Here is a 19,192-nt window from a genome sequence, read left to right on the forward strand (position 1 = left end):
CCACGCACCATAAATCATTCCATCCCCAGCGGCCAATCAGCGCTCCGCACGCCCCGCGCCCGCCAATCAGCGCCCCGCACGCCCCGCGCCAGCCAATCCAAGCCAACACACGTTGCCCCGCCAACTTCTGCCGCAGGCCCTTCGGGTGCGCTCTGCGGAGGAACTAGGCCCTCCTCCCCTCGAGAGCCGCCTGCCTTCCCATTGGCTGCGAGCGGCAGCGTCCCGTCGCTCATTGGCTGCCGCCGCCCGGCCCCGCCCCCGCCCGGCCCCAGTGGGCGGGGCGTCCGGGAGCCCACAGCGTCAGGGTCGCCGACCGCCGGGAGGCCGCCGCGTTCCCTCCCCGCCGCGTCTCAGGTATCTCGGGGGCCGGCGCCGGGCGGGCTGGACGCGGGGCGCCGGGGCCGCAGGGGAGATCCGGGCGGGGGGCTCCGGCGTGGAGGTCGGGGCCGGAGCCCGCAGCGTGAGAGGAAGGAGGTCCCCGGAAGGACCCCGGGGCCGGCGTGTCGCCCGTCCTCCCTCTTGGCGGCCTCCCGGGCGTCAGTCTTTGCATCCGGGAAATGGGCGGCGTGACCCTCCAGGGCGCGGGGCAGCCGGGCCAGTTCTCGCACGTCGGGCCGCCCCTCGTCGGCTTAGGGAGCGTCCCGAGCCCGCCTGCGGTCAGGAGCCCGGGCGGAAGGACAGGTTCAGTGTGAGGTCATATTTTTTATGTAATGTCTCTTGCAGCTTGTGGGCGACTTCGGCGCTTGACAGAAAATAGACTTGTAGACCCTGAGGCGGAGGCCCGGCTGGGGGCCCGGCTGGCTCCACCTCGTACCCGCAGCGAGACCCGGGACAAGTGACTGGATTTCTCTGCTGGCTCTTTCTCCGCAAAATAAGGATAATAGGATCAGCTTTGAAGGTCGTTTGTGGGGGTTAGAGGGAAGAACACAACCCAAAGCGGCCAGAAAGACTGATCACATAGTAAGTGATCAATAAGTGTTCTTGTTAGACATGTAGGAGCTCAGACATCAGCTTGGACTCAAACTGAGAGCCCAGATAGCGTCAGAATTTAACGTTGCCCTAACTGTTGTAAAAAGTCTCTGCATTGTTGTAACGCTTACACTAGAACGAGCTGAAGTGAGTCCTGAAACAGAGGGAAGTGCTGTGGTCACGTTGCCGAAGCGAGCTTCCTTGTTGAGTCCCTGCTACAGCCAGTCTCAAAAAAGAAAAAGAGAAATTACTGTATTTGACTGGGTTGGAAAAGCCAAATTACAAACTCAAAGATGGGTTGGAAATCCGGCATTTGCTGAATTTTTATGTCAGGTACAAATACAATTTGTATTTGTACAATTTGTTTTACAGAGCCTGGGTTTGCATGACATCTTGGGGAAAATCTATGGCATGTTAAATTTAAGCTGTTCATGTAAGGCCTTTATCCATTGGGAAATGGAAGTTTAAACAACTCCGGTAACAGCTTCTTTAATGAGCGAATCCTGACCTCATACTACGGAGGTACAGACACTGTGAGGACACTCACTTTTTATTAGGGATTAAAGTGTTTATTATGTTTCGTATATAAAAGAGAACTTCTGGCCGGCTCCCTGTGATGTAAGTGTGATGAAAATTGGAGTTGTAGTGGCCAGAGTGTGGTGCCCATAGATGGCCCCAGGATCATTTCTGACTTTGGCAGGCTGCCCACTCCGCAGTGGCAGCCATTGTCTATACTGGCGATCACTGCAAAGACGTGGGCATAGAAAACGTGAATAAGAGGTTACAGTAGGGAAAAAATGGAGGTGGACGTTACCGAGTAGTGAGTAACAGAACCGTCAGAAGGAGCTGCTAGATTCTGATACAGTGAAACGGTACCTGTTCTCTGAAATGTAAGCGATTGAGTTGAGAGGTTCCCCATGTGGGTCAAGAAAGGGAATGAAAGGATCAGCAAGGCGGAGTTCAGAGTAGTATTTAAAACGTCTGCCTCACATTCTTCAGAAGTGGAGGTTGCAGTGGTGCATGTTGTTTGCTCTCCTTTCGATCAGTGTCGATCAGTGTGAGCACTCTCTGTTTTATTAGGAGAGCCCAAGACCTTGATGGTAACCCCAATCAGTACTGCCCACTCCTCAAGTCTGGGCTATATTTCAAGAGATATATTGTGCTTGCCCACACACAGATGGTTCAGACAATAACCATTATTCTCTTTTGGACTTAATCTTGATGAAAAATATCCATGCAAGAATGAACTGCCTGATTCCATACTTCATTGGGCTAAAAAAAAAAAGTCTTCTGAGTTTATACTTACTTTGTTCTTCTTTCCTGCCTACAACTCCACTACCGTTAGAAGAGGCTCATTAGTGATTTTTAATGTTTTAGCTTTTGTTGTTATTGCAATTCAGAGTTAAATATTTAAAGGGTGGAATAAGTCAACTTTGAGAGCAAACACTGGATTACATCCATTTCTGTAGTTCTAGGATCTGGTAGGTACTAGCGCTTGGTGAATAAATTAGACTTCCTTGAGAAATTGCTGTAGTTAGTTATGGCAATGAAGTTGTCACTCGGAGGCTCCAGGATGATTGGTAAAAGTGGGCCCGTCTTTGCTTTTTTTTTTTTTTTTTTTTTTAAGATTTTATTTATTCATGAGAGAAACAGAGAGGCAGAGACACAAGCAGAGGGAGAAGCAGGCTCCATGCAGGGAGCTCGGCGTGGGACTCGATCCCAGGTCTCCAGTCTCCAGGATCACACCCTGGGCGGAAGGCTGCGCTAAACCACTGAGCCACCCGGGCTGCCCTGTCTTCCCCATCTTGAGGTCTTCCATAAGTGACACTAGTAGCCCACTGTCTACCTTTTTTTCCCACTTTTATTTACTGGGTTCCTACTGTATGCTAGACATAGGATGATAACATTGAACAAGGCACATTTCCTGTCCCCCTAAAGGCTTATAGTTGAATTGGAAAAGCTAACAAATTAATAATCACAGAGTTGCTGTGAGAAACATTGGTGGTGTTGAGGGAAGCGAACCTAGTCTTTAGGGGAGTCCAAGAAAGAAGAAATTAGGCCGTAAAGCTCAGCCAGATGCTAAGAGGGCCCAGAAGCCATATTTAGGAGTATGGACTCTATATGATCAGTAAGAATGAACGATTACTCAGGTAGTAATTAAACATGCAGATTCTCATCTTTATAGGTAGTTTTTATTGCTTACATTTGTATAATGGATTTGTACAAAGATGACGTCTGTGATAATAGCATATCTACATTTCATCTTTGATTTCTATCGGGGTTTTGAAAAAAAATATCTTCCCTGGCAACCACAGGAACCTGGCCAGCAACCTTTGTGGTTCAAGAATAGTGTTTAGTCGTAATGATTCCAGTAATAGATAAATTTGTTTTTCAATTCTTCTCTAAGAATTTGTGCTTGTTTGTAACATATCCTTGATTAAGCTCATTGTATTGTATCTATTGTATATACCAAGTTGGCAGGCTCAGGAGGGGAAATGGAATACTTTCCTGATTGGCACACTTTTTGAATGAGCTCATCCACTTTTATTCTGTGGATGGAATCTGTATTTATTATATATTTTACCTCACTTACATCACTTACATAGATCCTAAATTCTGTGTTATTGAATTTTCTATGTATGCTTTCTCACATTTCCCATATTTTTGGGATATACCACCCCCAAAAATGCCACTTTGGAATAAGGATTATTTTGAGCTGAGGGCAATTCAGCAGCAAATGCAGAAAGAGTTGTTTTCTCTCCCTCTACTGCCTAAAAGTAGGACATAAATTTCCCTTTGTCTTCCCTCTCCCCTCTCCTATGGCAGGAGAACAACTCATCACTGAAGATAGGGTTGACACCAAGGTTGTCTAAAAACAAACTCTACTATAATAACCTTTCTTTTCTATTAGTTTTCCATCATATATTTACTTTCTCATGATTTACTACCCCTAAAAGCCCAAATCCCTTTTCCTTTGTCTTGTCACTTTTCCACAGTTTATCACCCTTTGTTAGAACAGTATATAAGCCCTAGATCTAACTGCTTTTTTGGGTCTCCATTTCTTTTTTTTTGTGTAGGCCTCTATGCACATAAAAATTAAATTATTAATAGCAAATAAAATTTGTGTACCTTTTCTCCTGTTAGTATACTTTCCTTTTCTTTCAGTTTAATTTGCAGACCCAGAGGCATAACCTAAGAGAGTAGAGAAAAAGGTTTTTTTCCTCCCTACAGTTCTTTATCATCTTACTCTTCATCATGTTTAATGGCTTATATGCTTTGCTTTATGCTCTTTATATATTGACTACAACATTGATTTATTTCCGTTACCTTTAGTTTTTAGGTCAGTGGTTCTCAACCCTGGCTGGATAACAGAATGGTCAGTGAGGCTTTTTATAGAACCTAAACTTTGGGGGCCTACTCCAGAACAGACCCACTGAATCACACTGTCTGGCAGTGGGCCCTGAAATCTAATATTTTTTAAAAACAGTGTCAATGAAAACCAGAGGCAAATAGAAGTGAAAATGGTACAGGCCAATCTTATTCAAGAACTATTACAAGAGGGGAAACAGTACCTCAGTATAGGATTGTACCTCATTCTGGGGGCTCAGAATTAAGATTAAGCCTCCAACTCTTGGTTTCAGCTCAGGTCATGATCCTGCAGTCATGGGATAGAGTCCTGTCTCCTGCCCTGTGCTCAGTGTGGAGCTTGCTATGGATGCTCTTGCTCCCTTCTCCTGTGCCCCTCCCTACTCTCTCAAATAAATAAACAAAATCTTAAAAAAAAAAAAAGAAAAGAAAAAAAAAGAATTGCACTCCATTCTGCATTACAGTAAGGATGGTGTGGATTTGTAGCCAAGGAGCAGGGTAGGTGTCAACGGATGGGAAATTGCTAAGAGGAAGCATTAGGGGTAAGAAGGATTCTGGCTAAATTGACTTAGGATTCTTGCTGAATGAAGAGCAATGCAATAAGATCAAGGGTAGGATGAGGAATTTTTGAGGGTGAGGGTTTTTCAGTAAACTAGCTCAGTGAGATTCTTGGTAAAGCTGAACTTAGGGGGCCAAGGACAAGCCCAAGAATGATGCTTGGTCAAAAAGAGGACGCAGAGAGCCTAGGAGGGGAATCTTTGTCAACAGCAACAACTACTATAAAATATGACAAAGGGGATTCTGATGTGTGCACCTGTGGTTGAGAGTTGCAGCCTTATTCCCATGGAGGTTTGGGGTGTGACATTTCATTTACATATTTTCTTGATTTTCTTTTTAGTAGTAACTTGATAGTTATGCAAATTGTGCAGCTATTCCCCCCGAAGCTTTTTCTCCTTTTCCTTTTACTGGAGTGCACCAGGACACCAAAAGGACACAAAATAAAGACCTAATGATTCTTCTTTTGAAGCAAACACACTTCAACAAATATTAAGGGCCTGTTGTGTTCCAGGCAGTGTTCTAGTTGGTGGGGATATGGGGATAAATAAGGCCCGTGCTCTATTATTTGGGGATATGATGGTGAAAGCGTCAAATACAGTACACCAATAAATAAACAAGTTAATTTCAGATAGTGATAAGCACTCTGAAGAAAATAAAAGGATATAATAGTGACTTGCAGAAGGCTATATTGAGACAGGAGGTTTAAAATGAAATTGTCATTACAAGTTGTTACTGGTCATGCCCAGATTTGAGATAATAATAATATCTAGGCAGAGAAATAGCAAGTGCAAAGCCCAGAGTCAGTGACAAGCTTGGCCTATTTGAGGGACAGAAAGAAAAGCAGTAGGACTAGACTATTATAGGTGATAAGATGTGGTGGTGTGAATAGGAATCTCTTAATTTCTATTAAGGATGATTCCTAGGCTTTGACTTTGAGCAACTGACTCAGTTACCATTTTAAGTGTATATTGTTAAGGCCCCTGGGTGGCTCAGCCAGTGAAGCATCTGACTCTTGATCTCAGCTCAGGTCTTGATCTCAGGGTCTTGAGTTCAAGCCCTGCATTGGGCTCCATGCTGGGTGTGGAGCCTACATTAAAGAATAAATAAGTAAAAATAAAAGTAAATTGTTAAGATGAGGATGACCAAGTGAAACTGAGGGAAGTCTCAGGTGATAGGATGGAGCTCTAACTATGCTTCTGGATCTGGGACTTTATAGAGTTGTATCTCTCTGCCCATTTCCCCTCTCAGCCTCAAGGTAGCCAGAGTTTTTGCACGTTTGCGTGTTGATCAGAGGCTCCCAGAGCAATTATTCTAAAAGAAACCTGCAGAGCTTGCATGGACTTTTCTAACCCAGCCTAGGAAGTCATGCAGTCACAGACCACCTCTTGAAGGGAACTGTATCAGAGAATTTGCAGCAATGTTTTAAAACTGTCACATTACAGGAGGCTTCATTATATCATTTATTATCTTTAAGGTTAGTAATCATTTCTCTTTAAAAACAACATTGAACGGTAGCTTATCTTTGGAATTGATTGATTTAGTACTTTTTTATATGGTCAAAATTACTGCCTTAAAATTACAAACCACTTACTTATGCTGTACAGGTGATCTCCTTCCTTACACAGATACTGAATCCTGTAACACTTAATCAAATGAAGTAAAATACTGAAAATGATGCAGTTCTTCAAACTATTAAAATTATTCAAAGTTTTGTAACCTTATCCTGAAAGGATGTATGAACAAGTTTCTAGTTGAGCTTGTCATTAGTTTTCTAGAATGAGTCCTAAATTTGTCGGATGTTAAATTAAACATTTAATGGCTAAAGCTCTAAAGACTTTTTAGAAGAATTTATTCCTTATGTATTTACTTTTGTAGTTTGGAAACAGCAATTTTTTTCTTTAAGTTATCTAGAATTCTGTAATATATAAAAAGGGAAAATAGGATTGTATTATCATTTTTATATGAGTGATTTTAATAACTTAAAATGTGGAATTCTCATCCTTGACTAGGTGTTACTCATCTTGGGAGCTTTCAGGAAAAAAACTGATGCCCAGGTCCTACTCCCAGAGATTCTGATTAGTTGATTTGGGATGGGATCCAGGTATTGGTATCTTTTATGGCTCCTCAGGTGATTCTATTATGAAGCCAGCCTCGAGACTCACTAGTCTACTGCTTCAAAGTGTGGAATTTGTGGATGCTAATCTTTGTCTCTGTAACAGGAGAAAAAAATGGAAGGCCTGCCTGATGCTGCTGCTTTTGCAACTAGGCTTAAAAACACTCTCATCCAATATCATAGCATCGAAGATGATAAGTGGCGAGTTGCCAAGAAAGTGGTAAATTATTTAAATTACCTGTATTTGGCATTTATCTTCTATCTAATGAGTTGGTGGATGACTTTCAACATGATAAGGGAAAATTTGGACCATACTTTGGATGTGCAGGGTAGATAATTAAGCTAATAAAGTTGGTGGTTTCACATCTCAACCAAGGCAAACACATAATAATCCTGCACTGCTTTCATTACTTCTTTAGATATTATACGTGAGAATAGGCTCTTGGCGATAGTAGCTTCTAAAGTCAACATATAAAATATATCATGTATGGGTAGTTTGAAATAGTTTCAGCTATGTCAGCAAGCCTAAGAGGGTAGCCAGTTAGCATTCTTTTCTACAGGTATGACCTGTCCAAACCATCACATGGCTAGGTATTGACAGAGCCAAACCTAGAGCTCAGGACTCTTCCAGTTCAGTACTACAGCTACTCTGATATTCAAAATTTCTTGGGAAATGATCAGAAAGAATTGGTAGGGACCAACTCAAGGTATGGTCACTGCCATAATAGATGTGAATGGTTTGATTTTTAAAAAGATAGGAGCAAGTTCAAAATGAAATATGTAGCATTCCTATTATCTTAGTCTAAATGTGTCCATAATGCTAAATAAGATTGGAGTGAGGCAAATAATAATGGTCGGTGAGCTAGAGCCAACCCAGGATCTTAACAATGTTTGCACCTCATTAAGCTACTGGATAATCTATTTTGGGGGGGTCTGTACTTTAAATAAAATGTGAAGAACTTTAGGATACAGAAGAAATTCAAATATGGATCATTTGATGGTATAAGTGACTTCTAGGTAACTCTTTGAATATTTACTTAAATTTTATTTTATTTTATTTTAAATTTTTAAAAATTTTTAAAGATTTTTATTCATCAGAGAGACAGAGAGACAGAGAGGCAGAGACACAGGCAGAGGGAGAAAGCAGCAGGCTCCATGCAGGGAGCCTGGTGTGGGACTCCATCCCAGGACTCCAGGATCACGCCCTGGGCCAAAGGCAGGCACTAAACCGCTGAGCCACCCAGGGATCCCTACATTTTATTTTAATGCAAGGATAGACTGATGCCCTAGACTTTGAAACTGTTGGTTTTATATACAGAGTTCTACCTAGGTGTTGATTTATGCCCATATACTGTTTTTATTTTTCTAGAAAGATGTAACAATTTGGAGAAAACCTTCAGAAGAATTTAATGGATACCTGTAAGTAAATTCTTGTAGTTTTATGTGGCTCTTAGGACATTGCCAAACTTTTTATATATATATATTTAGTGATAATATACATATATTATCACTAAATCATCATTGCCAGTAAAATATTGCTTTTAGGAACTTAAACTTTTTGAGAAGAATAGCACCTTATAAATTCAAAGTCTTTATCAACGTCCATATTCCTTGTGGACTGAGTTAGTGATAAAGGAAATCATAAATAAGGATATCAAATGGCCGATAAAATCTTAATTTCTCAGCATGGTATGTAACACCTTTCTAATAGTCTTCTGTATTTACTCAGTGCTGTAGCATACTTTATTCTAAGAATTTATCTTAAATCATAGGAAAGATAATAGTTAAGTACTTCTCTCTTCCATCACAGCATTACTTATAATATTAAAAATTACAAAAAATTTGAATAATCAAAAGAGAATGGTTAAATTTTGAAACATGATATTTTACAGTCTTTAAAAACTACATTTTCAAATATTACTTTAAAACACCAGAAAATGCTCAAGATGTAATATAAAGTGAGTAAAGCAGAATTCTAAACTGCATGTAGCAGAATTGTGAGTTGACTTTATATATTTTTTTGTATTAAAATGTTTTTATTTAATACCAAATATACACCTCTAGATGGCAGTTCTGTAGGTGATTTCTATTTCCATTTTTTGGTATTTGCATATAGTTGAACATGAATTATGCTTTTAATCAGAAAAAAAAATTGGTTTTTAATGCCAGTGGAGACAATTGCCTTGTGTAATTGGGAGTGGAATATTCATATCCTTGGGTTGGGAATCAGCCCTTTTAAGAATGAAACTGTTGGTCCCACGTACTATATTTTCTAGTGTAATACAAAGACAGCATTTCCAGAACAAGATTTCTGACAAGCACTGTAAGCAAGTGTGAAGTTAATCCCTTACATCGCTGATTCCCAGTGGGGGTTGAAAACCATAAAAAGTGCCAAGGCAGGGATCCCTGGGTGGCGCAGTGGTTTGGCGCCTGCCTTTGGCCCAGGGCGCGATCCTGGATATCCGGGATCGAATCCCACGTCGGGCTCCCGGTGCATGGAGCCTGCTTCTCCCTCTGCCTCTCTCTCTCTCTCTCTCTCTCTCTGTGTGACTATCCTAAATAAATAAAAATTAAAAAAAAAAAAAAAAAAAAAGTGCCAAGGCAGCATTACACTTGGTGCTTGAGAGGACTTCACAGAAGAGCTAGTGTATGAGCTGAGCTTTAAAGAAAGAATGAGTTAATTCTTAGGGAATGAAGGACTGATTCATATTCCAGGCAGAGGGGATTGCATCTACTACATAAACACAGATGGGAAACCCTCTGAGGAGTTTGTTGATGGAAGTACAAGTGATGTCTGTATAGCTAGAGCATAAAGTGTGAGGGTAGGGAGAACATATGTCTGAAGGAATTATTTTTTTTAAGATTTTTTATTTATTTACTCATGAGACACAGAGAGAGAGTCAGAGATACAGGCAGAGGGAGAAGCAGGCCCCCTTAGGGAGCCCAATGTGGGACTCGATCCCAGGACCCTGGAATCATGACCTGAGTCCAAGGCAGGTGCTCAACCACTGAGCCCGCTGGGTGCCCCTGTCTGAGGGATTTTTTAATTCTAAAGTAAGGAATTCAGTGTTGTGCTCACCCTTGCTCAACCTTTACCTCCACTTCCCAGGTTCTCAGAGACTTTGAACTTAATCCCATAGCACTGTGAAAATGGAGGTGAGCATGGAGAGTTTAGAGGTTTTACTCTGGGAGCTGATGGCTAGCTTCTTAAAGTTTCCTTAAGATCATAAAACTTTATGTCAATGTTATATTCCTGAGAAGAGATCTTTGGTGTTTTTCAGAAACTTTAAGAGGTGTGTAGTCCAAAGAGCTAGAAACGGTTAGTGTTGAGTTGGACACACTAAGGATGGGACTTGAGGAGGGCACGTGAACATGAAAGAGCTCTAATGATGGTGCTGGTGGTGCTGGTGATGATAACTAATTTATTGAGGGCCAAATATTGTTCTAAGCACTTTACATTTAGTATGTCTTTTTGATAAAACATGGTGACTTCCGTTCTGACTACTGAAATGGAATTAAGAGAAAAAGAAGAAGCCAAGTTGAATCCCAGATGTCTAATTTGGGTGACTGGATTAATTTGTATTGCCCCCACTCCCACCCCTACCCCAAATTAGAGAACACAGAAGGGAAGGGCAGATTTAGGATGGGGGATATAATGTTAGTTTGAGCTGGAAATATTTACAAAATGATGCAACAGCTTCAGATGCTTTTAAAAAAAACTTAAAAAGCCCCACCCCTAATGTTACTGCTGGAGTTAAAGCAGTCTCTCTTTTCTTCTTTTTTCTCTCCTCCCCAGAGCTAGCTACTGTAAGTGTGCATTATCCCTGTAGTATGCCTTGGCCATATATGTGTGTACTGTGTTTCTATTAGTAATTTGCTATGGTTTTTTCCCATATAGTGTTTTTTCAAGGTTTAGCCATGTTTTCCATGCAGATCTGTTCTTTTACATTCATGTGAAAATGCTCTGATATGTTTGCCTGTGTTTGCCCATTTTTGGGTCGTTGACAGTTCCTCTTTATGAAGTGTAATGCTACCGTGAACGTCTCTGGTATGTGTGATTTCTCTGGGTGTGTACCTGGGTCTTAAGGACACGTGAGACTGTGGGATTCATTGCTCTGCAGTGGAGTGAGCAGTCTGAAGAGTTCTTCCCTTCCACTCAGTTTCACTCTGCCACACTCAGAGGCGTGAGATGCTATCTTGTTAGTATTTACTTGATTATGAGTGAGGTTGAGCATCTTTTCTAAATTTACTGACATTTCAGATCTTAACATATCTTTTGCCCTTATTTTCTTTGGATTGTCTTTTCTCATTGATTTACAGGAATTAATTATATATTCTCTATAATGATGTCTGTTTATATGTTGCACATGCCTTCTTCCAGTCTGTGGCTGGTTTTTAAAGAAATTACTTATTTTGTCGTTCGTGGTATGCAAGTTTTTAATTTTAACTGTCTAGTGTTACTTGTTTTTGTGTGTCTTACATATTCAAGAAATCCCAAAGTCACAAAGATGTATTTTTCTCAAAGGTGTAAAATTTATGTAGTGGTTTTTAGTCCATCTGGAATTAATCATTGTGAATGGTATCAAGTAGTGATTCAGTGTTTAGTTTCCCTATTAGCATAAGTACGGAATCAAAGGGCCACCCAAGGAATAGTATACCCTTTCCCCACCGACAGGTACTGCACCTTCGAAATACGTCGAGGTCTGGATATTATTCCTGAGTCCACCCTCGGTGTGCTATTCCTGGGTGACCTATTTTTCTGTCCCTGTAAAAAAAAGTTTTTGAAAGAGTAAAAATATATGTATATTAATAACCCGTTGGAGCATAACTGAGAAAAGAATAGCATCCAGAGTAAATAAAGCACTAGTGCTGTATGGACGGTTTGGGGCTATACTATAACGTGGGGGTGCTTCACTATATTCATGGTAACATGATGTAGCCTTCAGGTCACTAATCGGTTTTGAGGGCAAAGAGTGCATTCCATAAAATAATTGATGTAACTTACCAGAAAAACTGCTGGGATTTACTCCATTTAAAACATCTTTATTAACTTTTACTTTTTTTAAGTTAGCTCTATGAGGGCATATGCTGAAATTCTTCATCCGAATAGCATCTGACCTTACTATCTTTCTCTCCAGGTTCAAAGCCCAGGGTGTTATAGATGACATTGTCAATAGTGTCATAGACCATATACGCCCGGGTCCCTATCGCTTGGATTGGGACAGCTTAATGACTTCAATGGATATTCTGGAACACTTTGAAGAGGTATTTATTTAGAAACATCACTTCAGGTTGTGTGAGTACACGCGCGCGCGCATGAGAGAGAGCAGGTGAGCGTGAGCATGTACCCACTTATATTCGCCGTATTCTTTGCTTTGAGAGTGAGTAGTCATGGCAAAGACCTCACAGGGGATACGATACTAGCTGCCTTTTAAAAACCTTGAGCTTCCTCATACTAACTAATGAGTTTAGTCAGAACTGAGTTTGTTTTCCACAGTAGCTCTCCCCTTGCTGCTTGAGAAAATTGTCAGCATCTTTAATTGTAAAGTTATGTTGAGGTTCCGAAATCTAAAATTCTGAAAACAGCACCATTGTATTCAGGTTTCTAAGTAATCGGATGTAGGTTTTTCCATTAATATTAAGCCAAAAGTCAAAGATCAGAGATAACGATGCCACCTTAGGCATTAGAGAATGATGTAACTGAGGCATGTTGTCTTCTTTCTCTATTTATATTAATTCATTCTTCCCATGTTTGAATTTCTTTATTGAAACATTGGGTGTTTTAGTCTAAGTATTTGTGCATTTTATCTTAAACGCCTACAGTCTACGCCACCTGCTCCCATGCTGAATGTCCTATAGGATATAAGGTCACTGTACTGAGGTAGAGATTTAGAGGCTGGGTGGCTTACCTCTTTGTACCTTGATTATATGTACCTTATTCACGTCCGTATGTAGCAGTGACATTTAGAATAGAGGTCTAAACCTATCAGAATCACTGTCAGAATTATTAGTAATAATACATTTATAGGAGTAGTCGTTTTTTACTAAGGGTTAATTTTAGGGGAATATACTCTTTGCCCTTAAATCTGAGTCCATGTTTCCTAAGTAGCAACACCTGTTACCTGTTGTCTGTCTTTCAGAATTGCTGTGTGATGCGCTACACTACGGCTGGTCAGCTTTGGAATATAATTTCCCCTCGAGAGTTTGTGGATTTCTCCTACACCGTGGACTACGAAGACGGGCTTTTGTCCTGTGGTAATGATCTCACGACCTTATACTTTTTTCATCTGTTTTTTTTTTTTTTTAATTTTTATTTATTTATGATAGTCACACACACAGAGAGAGAGAGAGAGGCAGAGACACAGGCAGAGGGAGAAGCAGGCTCCATGCACTGGGAGCCCGACGTGGGATTCGATCCCTGGTCTCCAGGATCGCGCCCTGGGCCAAAGGCAAGCGCTAAACCGCTGTGCCACCCAGAGATCCCCTCATCTGTTTTAAATAGTTGAGTGTTCTAGGCAAGACGTTTCTGTGTGAGAGACACTTCAGCCTCCACACTTACCTAATAATCACTAAGCTTTGCAAGCGCTACAGCGTAGGGATTAAAATCACACTATCAAGAAGGGTTTTGAAATCTTTCCGGTAAGCTTTGATTCTCAGTTACCTGGTATCCCCAGGTCACAGCTAGCGAGTAGGGCTCACGTGGCTGCCTCTGAGGCAGGGATGGAGTAAGGAGCTTCTGTCCTTCTCAGAAGACTGCCTCGTAGTCACACACAGAAAAACAGGCTTGGTGCGTGTTAGAATATCTTCCCTTCCTTGAGCTGTGTAGTATCTTTCTTTTAAAAGCTGACATTTCCTGCATTTAGAAGTCTCCTGCTTTCTAAGAGCCACCTGTAGGCGTGTTGTCTTCGAGTACAGTCTGTGCTCAGCTGGCAGCCGTCGGTAAACCCGCGCAGGCACGCGCCTCAGGCGGCCGTGCCGGTGCCCCAGGGAGTAGCGCTGGTGCCGGTTTCAGTGTTGGCACCTTGAGTCTCGGATGCTCCCGCCAAGATGCCTAGTTCACAAGGAGTTACTGAAGTGACATTTGTCACCTACTCTGATGGGATCCGAACCGTCCCCCATTCCTACCCGCCAGGCCCCCATCAGAATTCCACCTGGGAATTCTTTCCTGGTCTCTCTTGGGGCTCACTTCTCATCTACATGGTAAGAAGGGAAATATTTGAACAGGAAATCTGGTAAGGGTCTTTGAATGAGAGTTTTAGACTAATCTCAGTCACTGCTATTCATGGTGTTATTTTAAAATTCCCTTACAGGGCTAAGTGTTGACTGGAGTGAACAGAGACCAGAGTTTATTCGTGGGTTTAACCATCCCTGTGGCTGGTTCTGCGTTCCACGTAAAGACAATCCCCAGCAGAGTCTCTTGACGGGCTATATTCAGACGGATCTGCGTGGGATGATCCCGCAATCTGCGGTCGATACAGCCATGGCAAGCACTTTAATCAGCTTCTATGTGGATTTACGAAAAGCCCTACAGAAGGCCTAAGATGTCTAAACTCGTAGGACAGCCGTTCCCCCAAATCAACTTTTTCCCTCAGTGGCGTGGCCTGTGAAAATCATCCTTTTCTCTCTTCTGTGTAGCTGTAGAAACATGAGATGATTTGTCAGTTTATCTTATTCCTTAGTTATCTAAGAGAAGGCATCTCCGTTTCCTTAGACAGTTGTTTGCGCACTGTTTGGTACAGCGGCGCATCTTGTTTGACCGAAACTCTTACGAAACTGAACATTGCCTCGATGTGAATATGAAAGCACAAGCTTCATACTGGTTAAGTCATCTGTTTTAGAGCTTTACAAACCTTTAAAAGTTTTAACTATCTTAGGAAATTAAATATCAGTGCTTTACTTTTGGTACGCTCTATGAGTTGGCCAATATCTAAAGAGAAGAGTTCTTTATATTTTATAAAAGGTGAACTTGTCAGTTGACTTGTACTACTTCAAATATTGAAAAAATCAGAAATAGAAGAATAGAGATAGTATAGATGTAATTCAGACAGTTGTTTTGATACCTAGATAACATTATTTTCTGGATATCTTTTAAAAATGTATTTGTATCTTTCTGTCCATTTATTTTGGAAGTCTTCCAAAGTGTTTATGCACGGATGAGACCAAGAACTGCCAAGTATGTGCTGGAGCCACCAACCCGATGGCTTGTGTAAAGGGCGTGGTGATGTCCTACATTCACCAACAGCAAATCGTCCAGAAATCAAATTCAATGAGTGTTTTCATATTTCAGTTTTTTCTTTTTTTAAGACAAGCCCTCGAGAAATAGCTTTTAATTCTGAGAAGTATCCAATATTCTGTAGGAAAATAATCAGATTTTTAGTCTTTCTCATTTCATCCATGTTCACATTTCAAAGTATCGCTCCCCTCAAAGTGTTACTGACTGCATCATACACGTTCACGAGTGTGAACGTGACTCAGTCTGGAACTTTTTTTTTTTTATTTTTATTTATTTATGATAGTCACACAGAGAGAGAGAGAGAGAGAGAGGCAGAGACATAGGCAGAGGGAGAAGCAGGCTCCATGCAGCAGGAGCCCGACATGGGATTCGATCCTGGGTCTCCAGGATCGCGCCCTGGGCCAAAGGCAGGCGCTAAACCGCTGCACCACCCAGGGATCCCAGTCTGGAAGTTTAGTACATGCGTTCATACATTTGTCCACTTGCCTAGATGAGTCATTTTATAAAACTGGCTTGGACTGTAATAGACCCCGTGACTCCATGGCTGCCTTAAATGAACATTCCCGAATGATCTGAACATTCCAAGTGATTCTGTTGCTTTTGAATAGCCACCTGGTTGACTTCCAAAACGAGACCTTGAGACAACTCGCTGTATCCTTGCGGGTGTATTTATGCTTGTATTCAGGCCTATATCTTGAAATCTGTCTCCTGTTCAGTGGGAGTTACGTGGTACTTACTGTTTCTAAATGTTTTGTTTCTTTTTTTAAATTAATCTGAGGTTTCTTCTATTCCAGCATACTGTCTAGGATGGTGAAATGCTAGCAGACGTCCAATTATGGGGCCCAGACTGGGTGAGGGATTTGTGACAAGATGGCCTGAGCTGGGTACCCCTAACATGAATAAACTGTCTAATGTGCTGTTTGTGTTTCTCAGCTTATACCAATCACCTCCAATTAGTGATTACATAATCCACTGTTGCACTGGGTCCCTTGCACATAAAAGGAAAAATTTTTGTTGCAATATTGAGTCCTAGGATAGACTGAAAAATAGTATTTGAATTACCTGAAATTTCTATGCAGCTTCTAGATGGCACTTGAGATTTGCTGGGCTCTAGATGCTACTTTTTTCTTTTCTTTTTTAAACAGCTTTATAGAGGTATAATTTATATGCTGCACGACTTACTGGTTCTAAGAATACAGTCCAGTTACATCTCGCATGCACTTAGAGTTGTGCGGTCATCACCACAATCCAGCTTTAGAATATTTCTAGCAACCAAACGACCCCTTTGCCTGTCTGCAGACTCAGATCTAACCAAAGTTGAGCGCAGTTGCCCTTATACAGAAGATGAAAAAGATTAGCGTAGGCTTTATCTGGTTTTGTTAGAGGAGAGGTGTGTTTGATCCTAAGCTCAGGCACCTTATGGTAATGTATTAAATGTTATCTCAAACACTGTAATTATACAAAAATTTAATGATCTGGGTTGGGATTAATGATAACATGTAATTGAGTCTGCTGTTTCTGTAGCAGTGCTGGATAATAGAAAAATAACATGAGCCATAAATGTAATTTAAAATTTTCTATCTGCCACATTAAAAAGATAAAAAGCAGCTGGTGTTAATGTTAATGATACAGGTTTTAACTCAGTAATCCCAAATATTACCATTTAATCTTGTAATCAGTGTAAAAACTGATTAAGATGGCTTATACTCTCCTTCTATACTAATTTGTTGAAATCTAGTGTGTATTTTACTGGGTTGAATGAGCCACATTCTAAGTGTGCATTGTCCACATTAGGCCAGCAGCGTGCGGTGGCCAGCACAGATCTGTTTGGTTTCATTCGTCTTTTTATAGTATGAAGTGATGAGTTTCACAGAATTACTCTCTTAATTGCAAAATGTTTTCTGGTCCCTGGAGCCTCCTGCTTGCCAAATAGAGACTTCTGAACATCAGAAATCCATTCATTGTTGTTAATAATGTAAAAATTGTAGCCAAAAAAGCTTTTCCTTTAAAAATAAGGTGGACCGGCCATGAATGAAACAAACAAAAAAACTATAATCTGCCGTGTTAGATGTATCTTCTCTAGTTTCTAGCTAGTTTGCATTAGAAATCTATTTATGCAGGAAATACTGGCACAGGACTGTTTTCAGTACGTGTCACCTATTTTTGTAAGGACATTAATTTCATATAAAAATTAGTAGTTTAACACAAGTGATGCTCTGAAGTTCCCGTGTGTATTGATAACCCGACAGACCCTCCAGTTGAGCACAGGACGCGGCAGAAGTGATGGCCGGGACCTGGAGGCCGCGAGCTGCTCGAGCGCTTAAGAGACACGGCAAATCCCAGCCGTGCCTCCGGGGCACTCTTCCTGAGGCTGGGTACGCTGGCCGGTGTCTGCAGGTCAGACCATGTCCCAATAAAAATACTCTTGTTCCCGCTCCTGCCCTGCACTAACTGAAGGGCATGTTGTCAACGCTCGGGTTGAAGGACGTTCTCACCTGACGGTCGCGGGTGGAGGTGGGCGGGCCCTGCCGGGTAAGCCCTTTGCGGGTGTCGGGCGGGTACGAGGGCCTCCTCGCTGTGCTTGCGCTTCCGCGGCCACCGTGGGGACAGGTGAGCGGCCCGGAGAAGCCGGGGCTGGACCCGCTTTCCGTCGCAACGTGGGTCGGAGGACCCCTTGTGGGGTCGGCCGCCCTTGCCTTTGGTCCTAGGAGGAGGAGGAGGTGGGATCGGAGCAGACAAGGAGCAGAGCACATTGGTCACGTTGTCATTTCCAAAGATTTTGCGCGTGCAGCGGGGTAAAAGGTCGCGTCCCGCAGTTCAGCCGCCGCCGGGGGGCTTCACGTTTTACGAACGTGTGTGACTCTGGGGGCGGGGCGTCCGCCCGGAGCCCCCCGAGCGCGAGCACGAGCACGAGCGGGGTGTCCGTGCTGAGATGCCGGGACGGCCGGGGACGCCTGGGCCCTTGTCGGCGACACCAGGGCACCGTGGCCGTCGCCGCGGACCGCGGCCTCCCGAAACAAACGGGAAAAGAAAGGTCAGTGGCTGGAGGCTCACCGGCCCCGTCTCCTCCGCCGCGCACCGCGGCCCCTGACGAGCTGCGCGGCCCGGCCCGGCCCGGCCTCCCCTCCTCCCGCCGCGCGCCCGCCCTGCCCCGCGGGGCCTCCCGTCCCTGAACCTGAGGCCGCGGCGGCCGCCACCTCAGGGGCCGGGGAATCCGAGTCGCCGGCTCAGCGACGCGGGGCCAGAGCTTCCACAGTTTTGTTTTTCTTAAAAGATTTTACTTATTCACGAGAGACGCCGACAGAGGCGGAGACCGGGCGGGGGGCAGCCGGCTCCACCCCCCGTCGCCCCGCCCTGAGCCCCGGGCAGGTTCTTCGTCTCCCGGTGAGAAGGCGGCGGCCCTCACGCGGGGGCTGCGCACCGGGGCCTGCCTGCGCCGCGGCCCTCGGGCGCCCTGACGCCGGGACGCCGCTCCGCCCACGCCGGGGCCCAAGGGCGGGGGCTCGGGGACGCGGGCGGGGCGCGGGCGGGCGAGGAGCGTCCCGCCGTCCACACGTCGGGCTCTGACTGACGGCCGCGCCCCCCACCCCGTGAGGGCCGCTCCCAGCCTGAGGGCCGCGCCGGGCCCGAGGGCCGCTCCCCCCCCCCCCCGCCCAGGGCCGCTTCCCGCCTGAGGGCCGCGCCGGGCCCGAGGGCCGCTCCCCCTGCCCCCCATCCCCCAGGGCCGCCCCCACCCCCCGTGAGGGCCGCCTCCCGCAGGAGGGCCGCGGCCACCGTACTCACCGGGGCGGGGGCGGCCGTCGCGTCCCCGGAGCAGGACAGGGGCCCCGGCCCGCAGCGCGCCCGAGTGACAGGGCCGCGCCCCCGAGGAGCGCATTGCCCGCCTTGCCCGCCACGCGCCGCGGGTCCTTCCCCGGGTCCCCCGCGTCGGGAGGTGCCCCGGACCCCGCGAG

The 19,192-nt window shown here is 43.9% G+C and overlaps 1 protein-coding gene and 2 long non-coding RNA genes across 13 annotated transcripts in view; 1 reads left to right on the top strand and 2 right to left on the bottom strand.

Moving 5' to 3' along the window:
• Positions 1 to 45, bottom strand: part of LOC144291795 (uncharacterized) — a 71,277-nt gene extending 71,232 nt beyond the window's left edge. For 5 of the 7 annotated variants that reach the window (XR_013359352.1, XR_013359331.1, XR_013359347.1 and 2 more), the window contains exon 1: positions 9 to 31. This is a non-coding gene — a long non-coding RNA (uncharacterized LOC144291795). Of the gene's footprint in view, positions 1 to 8 lie in introns of all 7 variants that reach the window. The other 2 variants (XR_013359348.1, XR_013359338.1) reach the window with 2 other exon arrangements.
• A 174-nt stretch (positions 46 to 219) lies between these two features.
• On the top strand, positions 220 to 16,846 carry STARD4 (StAR related lipid transfer domain containing 4). Of its 5 annotated transcripts, XM_077861544.1 has the most exons (8): positions 220 to 354; positions 724 to 960; positions 7,113 to 7,226; positions 8,376 to 8,425; positions 12,145 to 12,271; positions 13,147 to 13,261; positions 14,317 to 14,489; positions 16,034 to 16,846. In XM_077861544.1, the coding sequence occupies exons 3-8, from the start codon at positions 7,122 to 7,124 to the stop codon at positions 16,043 to 16,045; spliced, it is 582 nt and encodes a 193-aa protein (XP_077717670.1). In that variant the 5' UTR covers positions 220 to 354; positions 724 to 960; positions 7,113 to 7,121; the 3' UTR covers positions 16,046 to 16,846. The 5 variants fall into 5 exon arrangements, with proteins under 5 accessions (XP_077717670.1, XP_077717662.1, XP_077717676.1 ...); XM_077861536.1 differs by having other exon boundaries at positions 14,317 to 16,846; XM_077861550.1 differs by lacking the exon at positions 7,113 to 7,226 and having other exon boundaries at positions 14,317 to 16,846.
• Positions 11,533 to 18,679, bottom strand: LOC144291827 (uncharacterized). The gene is made up of 2 exons (XR_013359400.1): positions 17,735 to 18,679; positions 11,533 to 11,771 (listed from the first exon to the last, which is right to left on the bottom strand). It is a non-coding gene; the product is annotated as an uncharacterized LOC144291827 (long non-coding RNA).
• Between the last annotated feature and the right edge of the window lie 513 nt (positions 18,680 to 19,192).

This window comes from Canis aureus, chromosome 2 (genome assembly GCF_053574225.1).
Source record: "Canis aureus isolate CA01 chromosome 2, VMU_Caureus_v.1.0, whole genome shotgun sequence".
In the NCBI taxonomy this organism is placed as follows: Eukaryota; Metazoa; Chordata; class Mammalia; order Carnivora; family Canidae; genus Canis; species Canis aureus.

Bases quoted from the DNA above. Each gene is read 5' to 3' on its own strand.
- STARD4 (XM_077861536.1), top strand. From the start codon at position 7,122: ATGGAAGGCCTGCCTGATGCTGCTGCTTTTGCAACTAGGCTTAAAAAC. The intron at 7,227-8,375 runs GTAAATTATTTA...TTATTTTTCTAG, and splicing joins GGCGAGTTGCCAAGAAAGTG to AAAGATGTAACAATTTGGAG. The intron at 13,262-14,316 runs GTAATGATCTCA...ATTCCCTTACAG, and splicing joins AGACGGGCTTTTGTCCTGTG to GGCTAAGTGTTGACTGGAGT.